The sequence below is a fragment of the Cariama cristata genome, unplaced genomic scaffold, assembly GCF_000690535.1.
Source record: "Cariama cristata isolate BGI_N322 unplaced genomic scaffold, ASM69053v1 scaffold7518, whole genome shotgun sequence".
In the NCBI taxonomy this organism is placed as follows: Eukaryota; Metazoa; Chordata; class Aves; order Cariamiformes; family Cariamidae; genus Cariama; species Cariama cristata.
In genome coordinates this window covers 112,156-122,348 of record NW_009630570.1, presented here as the reverse complement: position 1 = coordinate 122,348, position 10,193 = coordinate 112,156, and the positions used below count along the sequence as shown (strand labels likewise).

General features: G+C 37.8%; 1 protein-coding gene across 1 annotated transcript in view; it reads left to right on the top strand.

The window, feature by feature from the left end:
* Nucleotides 1–949: 949 nt before the first annotated feature.
* Nucleotides 950–10,193, top strand: part of ACOX3 (acyl-CoA oxidase 3, pristanoyl) — a 34,412-nt gene continuing 25,168 nt past the window's right edge. The window contains exons 1-7 of the mRNA XM_009705590.1: nucleotides 950–1,001; nucleotides 1,396–1,404; nucleotides 3,223–3,396; nucleotides 4,938–5,171; nucleotides 6,221–6,292; nucleotides 7,782–7,871; nucleotides 9,856–9,999. Coding sequence (XP_009703892.1) covers nucleotides 3,229–3,396; nucleotides 4,938–5,171; nucleotides 6,221–6,292; nucleotides 7,782–7,871; nucleotides 9,856–9,999 — 708 coding nt within the window. The 5' untranslated portion in view covers nucleotides 950–1,001; nucleotides 1,396–1,404; nucleotides 3,223–3,228. The remainder of the gene's footprint in view (nucleotides 1,002–1,395; nucleotides 1,405–3,222; nucleotides 3,397–4,937; nucleotides 5,172–6,220; nucleotides 6,293–7,781; nucleotides 7,872–9,855; nucleotides 10,000–10,193) is intronic.

The window sequence follows — 10,193 nt, the reverse complement described above, 5'->3', positions numbered from 1 at the left end:
GTCCAAGGCGGGCGGGAAAGCACCTCCTGTCAGCCCTCTCCGAGGAGCCGCACCTGCCGCCGTGTGGGGCTCGGTGAGAAACTGCTGCCGTGGCGTTCTGCAGCTGAAAAGTACGGGGTACCGTCTGCTCCCAGAAGCAAATGTAGGCTGGAGGGGTTTTACCGTATTTATAGTTTTTGTTTGAGGAAGGTCTGTATCGTTGTGACAGCGGTACCTCAGGTACTCAAGCGGACTCAAAACTGGGAACGCTGACTGACAGCCTGACAGGCCCCCAGCTGCCTCACTCTTCAAGGAAAGAAATCTCGGTACATTTTTTTTGTAGTAAAAACCAGTACATTACGTAGTTGTTTTTTTTTTTTTTTTCCTGCGAGCAGAAATGAGGCCTCACTCTGAATTTAGGCACTTCAAATAGCACTTGTGATTGAAACCTCAAAGGACTCTTAAATAAGTGGTTTACTTCCCTGCCTTTAACCTCTCCGGTGTTGTCTTTCTCTGGGCAACTGCTGTCACTAGTTTTTTATTTTATTTTCTAGTGGGTCTGCAATTGCATGTAATGGTATTTCTGACAGAGTAAGGGTACAATATTGTTATTTTTGGTGGCTACTGCGTGTCCGAGCTGTGTCATCGTTACGCAAGATAACTGATGATAATTCACTGCAAACTGAAATATTCCCTCATGATTTGCATACCGTTGTTGTTGTCCAGTCGTGAATTTGAATTACTAGCAGGAGTACCTTCCACATAAAAAAGTTTTCATCTCAGCGTTTCTCAGTGAAACAGCAGCAGTTCTCAACAAGTTGAAAATAATGTGGCAGTCCTTTGTTACTTTCCTATTATAACTGCCTGTTTTGATTTCATAATCAGTTTTGAAACTTTGCTTGGAACCAAATTATATTCAAACATTGTGTGAAGATAGAGAAATTGTAAATTTTTTGATGTACAGGATCCTTTTTTATGAACACTTAGGTTTTCTTATTTGAGCAATCTCATTGATTTGCAATGTAAATAAAGTTAGATGCAATAACTGCAGTATTTTTCTCTGTTCTTAGCCAGAAGCCTTGAACTTCTGCCTGATTTGCCTGTTTTCCAGTTAGAAGAGTAATGTCTGTTTATTTGGCTTCAGGTTGAAATGCTCTTTCTCAATGCCTTTTTTTCCCCCTGTCTCTTTTCTTTCCATACCTGTCACTCAATACTGGACCTGCACCTTCCTAGAACTGATTTGGAAGTCACATGCAAAAATACTACCCTGCAGTCCTCTTCAACTGTATCTGCACTGTCCAGAACTAGAAAATTACCTCCATAAAAGGATTAGGTTGAAAGGAAAGAAATGTAGCAAGGAGATACATCAAGATGATGAGGGGAAAAAAAAGTGATGGAAAAAGTACAATACCAAAGAAAGTTTCTGTACTGTATTATGTTCCTAATCTGCATTGAGCCCTTGGCCAGTCCCGGGCCTGAATGTCCTCCCAGTACCTTTGAGAATTGCTTCTGTTCCTCTGCCCGATCATTTTTGCATCTTACAAGCATAGCACAGATCTGTACCACCTGCAAGTGACAGGAATATGCCGAGTGTGATATGAGCAGGTAGCAGCAGAGGGCACTCCGACGTCTGCTTCTGGAAGCAGCAGCGGCATAAGCCTTTACTCTTCGGGACAGCTTCTAACACAAAGCAGGTTTCCCCATCTGTCCAAAACCAATGCGGTTGTACCTACTGGAAGTGAAATTGTGCAGGTTCTGTGAAGTTTTGCAATACACTTGCATGACCCGTAGATATATGCAACAAAATGCCAGCAGACTTCATGGGCCTTTACTGCTCTTGATCACAAGAGTCACACAAGAGTCGGAGGTCAAGTCTGCGCAGAAAATAGTGTATTCGGAAAGAAATGTTACAAGCCACCACATAACAGAAATGAAAATTTAAACATTAGGGAAGAAAGAAGGAAAAATTAAGTTTAAGTGTGGTTGCAAAGTTCATACTTTGTATTATCTTAAATTTATTCTTGAGTATGGCAATATGACACTTAAGAGAAGTGCATACCTATGTGCTTACAATTTTCCAGAACTGCATCATCCATGTAGAAGAAAAGCTCTGTAGTTTTATGTGTTTTGTAGAATTCACTACTGTGATAGTTTTATTTGGCTTCATTTATGCAGGTTTAATCTGTACCTTCTATAGACCCATTGCAAACAGAGCCTCCTGCTTGTCCCATTTGCTTGTTCAGTTCAAGTCAATGTTAGTGACGGACAACATGTTAATATTGTTCTAGTTTCATAATTCAAAATGTTCACCATATCAAAACAATGGAATAATATACAGGGCTGGAGGTGTTTATATTTCCCCTGTGTAAAGCCATCTGTTTGTTTCTGTGCGCTACTCCTAATGGGCTGGGCAGATATATCCAAGTAGCATAGTGCTCACATAGCCAAGTGGATCTGTGGGAGCTAACCCAGTCCTGGACAAGATTAAATTAGGCAAAGGAGATGCAAATGTACAGAATTTTACAGAAATTTGTTTCTTGCAATTGGTGCACATAAAATAAAGGTTTTATTACCCACTTAGTCTTTCATATATTCAACTAGTGGAAGATGAGAGTGGAGTTCCTACTATTTCCCTTATGTCTTCTGTCTTGTGTTTATGCACAAACAACAGCTCATCACTTCAGTTATATAAAAACAAACCTTAACATATAACCAGCATGCCATTTAGTTAAAAGTTGTTTAAATGTTTACTAGTAATGTGGAGATAATACACACATCTCCTGCATTTGAACAGGGCTTTGTATGCATGTTAATATTTTATTATTTTGTATTTAAGTTAGAAGTGAGGTAACAATTATTCACATTATGTTTTTTAAGATGTTATTTTCTTGCCTGGATCTTTTATCTCATCCCCCCTTTCTCATTATGCAGTATTAACCAGTGGTGTCCCTGTTTCATATTTTGCTTATTTTAAAAGGGTTAGCTCGTATGTTAATAACAAAGACCGTGTAATTCATTTACATTTCATCAAAGGCTTTTTCTTTTTCTTATCTTGTACCAAGTTAATTGAATTAGAAAAATGGAAAGGCAAGTTTTTAGTTGGCTCTACGCTGGTGTACTCATACATTTGAATAAGTCTATGGATTTAATTAACAACCCTTTTGATTTCTTTTTATTATTAAAGATTAGACATCTGCAGTGCTTCAGTTTGTGATGTATCTTTTCTTGTTTGGTGCAGTTTAGCTAGCAATGGCATCCACACTGAATCTGAAAGAAGCCACTGGCAGCCAAAGTTCATGGGATACTTTGCTACCAGATTTCCCTAAAGGACCACTTTGCAAATATCGTAAGAAAGCTTCCTTCAACTGGAAGGAGATGGCAGTGTTACTAGATGGAAAAGATATCATCCAGCTTAAGGTAAACTTTGCAAGAATTATAAGCATGTTTTAATTTTGGAGATACCTTGTCGGTAGAAGCAAGTATGTGATTTTTGAAGGAAGAGTATTTACTTTAATAATAGTCTGTAGATATAGAGCATGAAGAAATTGGTTTTGCACATCCGATTTTCAGAACAGAACTGAGCTTTTAAGCAACCTACTTTGCTGTCTCATAAGGCTCATTTCATTACTGAAAATCAGTATAGGGGAGACCAGCAGATGCTACATCACAGAATTTCAGTGTTTATTTCAAACTGAGAAAGAACTATATTCTACCATATTTCTTTACTGTGCTGTTTGCATTAAATCATATATCCCATAGTTTTACAATGCACTTAAGATGGGCAAAGTTCATGCCACTGTCAAACGTAGCATTTTTGTCTTCCTTTGCCTGACATAATTTCCTGTGATCTTCTGTGCTTGCATTAATGCTTATGTGGCATTGCAGTTGGACAGATTAGCATGCCTACCTCACTGAAAATTAACCCTACCAAAAAAAGAGATTGATTGCAGCACACGAGATGGTGTGGGAATGCGTGACTTGGAGATGTAGGAGGAGAAAGAACTGGCTTTTTTGAAGGTGGTATAGATTTACATGGTTTTAAGCTAATCTTGAACGTTCACCATAATTATTAAGATCTTAGGTGATTCAGAGAAATCAAAACTGCCTTGTTGTGTATCTGACTGATACGTTTAAGAGCATAGAAGAAACACAAGTGCTTTGTGTCTGAGGGAGTTTCAAAGCTGTGTGGGCAAACAGTCTTGTTCATACAGACAGAGGGAATCACCCTACCTTTCAAAGAAAAGCACAGGAAATCTGGTCTTCTTACTGTGTCATTCTCTTCAGAGAGGAGGAAAGGACCTTAAAAACCTTTTTAAAAGATTTTGCCTGAGACACTGCACTTTTTTTTCTAAATTACATGAAAGACAATTAAGACGATGTGGATATCTTGAAGACACAGAGATCTGAGCTAAGAAAAATATCATAGTGTATCATCTAATGAAAAAAAGAAAACCAAATTAAAAGATGCACATCCCATATTGAATGGCTGCATATGATGGTTCCATCAAATGGAGTACATTTCTGCTTTCATCTGGGAACAGAGCAGTTGTGGTAGCTTAATGGCTTTACCTTTATGGCATATTTCTAACTGAATGTAACCCCTGGAGTTTTACTTTTATTCTCAGATTGAGGGCCATTGCCCTTTAGATCCTGCCAGCAGCTTCATATAGTGAAACAATGAAGCTGCTATAAAAAGCAAGTAAGTTTTACCATCCTGATCTCTTACATTCAGAGTGAATCAGTCCCACACTTACTACTTCATGACGAAGGAGCTTTCATAAAATTTAACTGCATGAATTGTACATATAATGACAGACCGTTTAAATATATTTTTTAATTCTCTGGAGTTTGGGCTTTATAAATTTACATATTCCTATCAAATGAATGTAGTTTCAGGCCTACTATTATCCTAGAAGAACACTAACTTGTTTTGTTAATGATTTTTTTTCCTCCTGAAGAAAAAAATCTTCTCTGCTCTGGAAAGTGATCCTCTCTTTGCACATCATCCTGGTGAAGATTTGTGCCGTGAGAAATACCAGGAGCTGACATTCCTACGCTGTAAAAGGCTCTTTGAGTATGATTTTCTTACTCAGCAAGAGATCATAGAGAAACCATTAAAGATACTTAATATGATCATCTGTGTAGGAATGTACGATTGGTCTCCATGTCTCCAGTATTTCTTACATTGCGCTGTAAGTACAGTTCGAAAGTTACAGTGATATATATTTGAATTTAAGTATCTTGTAATACCATAATTCTGTTGCTTTCTGCCAATTTTAATAAAGCTATATCTTTTCCCAGTCCTTTGTTTTCAAAAACGAAATTCATTTTAACTGTATAGAAGAATCAGAGAGCTGTGGGATGAAGGTAGTAGTAAAACTTAGTCATTAAGCCTGGTCTCCACTGGAATCTGACCTGGAAAGTAAAGGTGGAGCAATATAGACAGAGCTACGGACAGATGTTTTGATGCCTGCAGTTCCGCCGCCTTTTGTCCACTCCTCTGCCTCCTCTCTTCGGTGTTAGCAGCCAAAGAACTTGGTTGTTGGGCCCTGTTTGGTGGCTATGTCTTTGCTACAGATACAGGTATCAGAAACTTCCTTGCCTCACCCTCAGTGTGTTGATTCAGGGCAGAATCTAGAAGGAACAGAAACCAGTGTAAAGTTTCTCACTGACATCAGTGGCTGGGATTCTGTTCATCAGTTGCTCCCTAGATGAGTCTCTCAGAAAGAATACTTGACATAGCTGATCAAAAAATATTAGTTGAATTAATTAATTATTACTATTCACATGGCAGGAGAGAGTTTGGGAATTACAGTTTTGTCATGTGAATATCCATCTAGAAAAACTGAAGGTACCTTTAAAAACACTATTCTTGTCTGATCTTGAAGCAGCTACCTTCAGTTCACAATCCATTTGCAATAAACCAAACTAGAATAGTCAAAATTTTACTATTTTGTAAAGTAAGAACAAGTGAAAAGTGAGCTCACTAAGCATTTTTAAGAGTTTCCAATGAAGGCTTGAACAGATTAGAGCTGTGAAAATTTCAGTCCTCTGTAAAGAGGCCTTGACAAGATCAAATACTGACTTACCTCATCCAGCTGTAGTCTAAGTAGTAGTTTACGGTGTAGCCTACTTTCCCTGGTCTCTTTAACAAACATCACTATTACAAACTATTATGCGTGCAATTTGTGCTTTCCATCATGGGGTCACTGATTTCATTCATAATTGTCTGCTTTTACAGGTATTTGCAGGTACAATTTTGAGTGCTTCTGAGAGGTTTGCAGACTTTGCGAAACAAGTTTATAGCATGGAGGTAAATCTTTGGGGTTTTGATAACTTGCAAGAACTGGGCAGCTTCAGAACTGTGGCACTACCTGCACCCTTGTATTATTTCTGATCTCTTTACCTAGGTACAGTACCTAGCTACTTCTAAATAGTGAAAGAAAAGACCAAGGAGCAGATTGAAGCACTGAGCCCTGACTATCCTCACTACTAGCTATTATGCCACTTCCTGGATCTGTTTTAGACCATCCAAGTTAACATGCAGACATAGTTTGGAGACTTCTCCCAAAAAGCAATATAGATGACACTACAGCAGTTTTGTCTCTGTCCACACCCTTTAAGAGTATATCCTAGCAAGTTTTGCATGCTCAGACGCTCCCACCTCCCACGTCTACATCATACATCATACATCACAACACATACCCTTGCTATAAGTATTCCATGCTGATGCTATAAAATGGAAAATAATAACGTCCTAATGCCACAGAAACACCACATGGAGTCCAATGGAGACTCAGGACCAAGTGCCCTGCAGAATAAGTGCAGCCTGTCTGATATACAAAGAGCCAATCCTAAACAGTTTCTCCGTCTATGCTGTTTGGCCACGTGGGCAGCATTTACTGTCTGGCCTGACCCTCTGAGTTTGCAAGATATATGTGCTGAGCGTACCCAAACTGAGCTCTATGTTTCTTTTTTTATTCTTTATCACTTTTTATTTTATTTTTTTTTTGCCAATGATTTGCCTTCTTTGCTTATTTAATTTTCTGAAATTCTGTATTTATCTGTCTGCTCATAGACAGCAATATACTGCTACATAGTTCTGATTTGATACTCCATATTAAATACCAGGATGAATTCTTTTAATGACTCTCAGTCTACACAAAAACCTGAGGATATGTATTTGTCAGAATAATTTTGCCTGAGGATTCAGTTTTGTTGGTTGGTTGGTCGGTTGTTTTTCTTTAATTCTCACTTGCTTTTCAAAGGTTTGCTACTGACGAGTATGAACTACAGGCCAAACCAGTCTAGGGTAAAGTTTTCCAGTATGCACATTTCACTGTGGCTTCAAGCAGACAGCGTTCCCAAATGCTGCTGAGAACCAAGCGTATGCATACATCGATCTGTTATAAAATTATCCCCTTCAATAATGTAGACTATTCGCAATTTTGAAAATAAACAGCCTCATTCTGTTTTTCTCCTAACTTTGGGAGTTCCCAGAACTGCTTGTAATGCCAGCAGACTTGTCGATTTTCACCATGTAACAGTTCTTTCAACCCAGTCAGCTGAAAACTTTGTCAGTGGATGTAATAATCTGTACCTGCCTGAATGAGTCAGCCATCAGCAAAGGAAAAAAGTACCTGTTACCCTACTGCAAGCGTGATTTCCTAGCCTTAAGGTTACATTTGATTGGTTTCTTGCAATTCCAATTATTAAACATATTTACAACCATTTGAAAATCTTACCATTTTAATTGCTGTAATAAAGTAGTCTTGAACTGTGCCTTATATCTCCTTATTTAGATTTTTGGATGTTTTGCTCTGACTGAACTCAGCCATGGAACTAATACCAAAGGCATACGAACTACTGCCACATTTGATCGTAACACTCAGGTTAGTCCTTAATGCGCAGGAATAACGCTTGACACTATTAGACTCTGTTGGACAGAATGATTCAAGGATTTCTTTGATTAGCAAGAAAGAATAGAGTTCAACTCCAAATGAAAAAAAAAAAGTCAACTACTTACATTGGAGGGAAGGTTGTTTTTGGGGAGTCCTGGTTCAAGAAGACCAAAACAGACAAGCGTATCACATTTCATGTGCTGTGGGTGCCTCAGTTCAGAGGCAGCTCGCTCTCCCCTTTTTGTTTATTTCTAAGAGAATGAAGTGGATTCCTGCAGAGAATACAATTAAGGGTAGATGTGGAGATTTCAAGAGATAAGCGTGTTCCCACACAACTTTCCAGTGTTTTCAAAACAAAAAGTCTTCTTCATTAGTATTTTTGACTACTATAAATCAGTGCATTTAATAGCCAGAACACTTTTAAAAAAGAGAAAAGTGATTCCATTCCAGCAGAACAAAATACAAGAAAGTGAAATGGTTGTCGATCTAATATTTACAATAAATCCAGAAATTTCTGTTTTCTTGTACAAGTAGTTAATTTAGCTTCTGGTTGTGATATAAAATAAGGACAGCATCCTTCTCTGTTGTTGTCTCTCTTAAGGAGTAGCTGGACCTGCTGATTAAGTTGTCTTTTGTCTTTAAATATGAAGGCTTTATATATGACAATTAGGATTATTTCCTGAGTATCAGAAAAGGAAATACGAAAAAAGAGATAACAAGACCATTGAAGAGACCCAAAGAACAAAACAATAAACTGTTCTTTCCATTAGGATATGGCTTACTATTAACAATTATTTTTCTGAAATCAGCACTGCTGCAGGAATAAGTTCATTGTCCTAACTTTTTTTCAGTAAATCAATAGAACTCATTGTAGTTTCACATCAAGAGAGAAAACAGAAGTTAAGAAGGCTGATAGAACTTTCTCTCTGTCTTTGTCATCTACATGCTTGGTTTAAGCCAAGTTGAACTTAAAATGTGTTATTTAATGTCCCAAGAAGGTAGGCTTATCATCTCCCTCAAAGACTATGGCATTTTATTGCGTTGTAAAGAAGTGAGTGCTATTACTGTCAACAATATCACTCATATCTGTATGTCATGAAGTGGCTTCAAAAGGATGAGAAATGAGAATCATATATTTGAAACATAAGATTTTATATTCTTCAGTAGGACAACATTCCAGTCTGCATTTTTTCATATACAAGAAATTCAGTAATCATTTATGCAACATGGACAATCACATCCCTTTCCAGAAAAAAGAGACAACCTTATGAGTTTGGCAGCATGAAAAGTTCTGTTTAAATAAATTGAGTTTTATGCTGGTGATGAGTGCACTGCAGTAGAAGTGACTGAAGTGACCAAATCTTTGTTGAGATCATGAAGCTCTGAGTTCAGATTTCTTTTACATCCAGAAAGTACACTGTTTGGAATGTAAAAATCTGAATGCTGAATCTATGTCTAAATTTCAGGATACATGTATTCTTCAGAATTCCAATTACTCGTGGTTCCCCAGTTGCCCAAACTGGCAAGTGTGCTGCCTTTCACACTGCCAACCAGGCTTCCTTTCCACACAAAACTGCATAAGAAGGAGGTAGTCCCTGCATAGGTTTCAGCCCTTGCAGCTGAAACAGTCCTCACAGTCCCTCATGTGGACTCACAGCTCAGGTTGACCTAAGATCTAGGAAATAGTTCTGAGTCCATCACTTTGCTTTACTTTTTTTAACTGCTTAAATGAGCAATTAAAAGGCTGAATTTCAGGCTTTACTTTTTCAGCTCTAAATTTGTCCTAGCTACATGTATTGTCTCAAAAGTTGAACACAATAAGAGAGATCTCAGCTGCTGGAGTGGAGTACAGAATGAAACCCTGGCAGTTAATGGATGTTTTCAAAACATTACTGTGGTCATGAAAAAGAAACAAAATAGATGTGTGTTGATTTTTATGATTTGAATAATTTGCTCCTTTCTTTCCTGGCTACAGGAATTTATCATCAATACTCCAGACTTCGAAGCTGCAAAGTTCTGGGTTGGTAATATGGGGAAACATGCCACTCATGCAGTTGTGTATGCCCAGCTCTATACTCCTGATGGACAGTGCCAAGGATTACATTCCTTTATTGTACAGGTAGAGTAGAAATATTGCTGTTCTTTTTTTCTTTTTGGAGGGAGTGGGTTCAAATTAAAGACTTTCTGTTATGCTGTTATTTATATCTGACTAGCAGATTCTTTAATTAATGCATTCAACATTTATTGCAATTATAACAAGTGTACTGTTTTTAAATATTCACTGATTTCGTGATGATTGTACAGCCAGTTTTA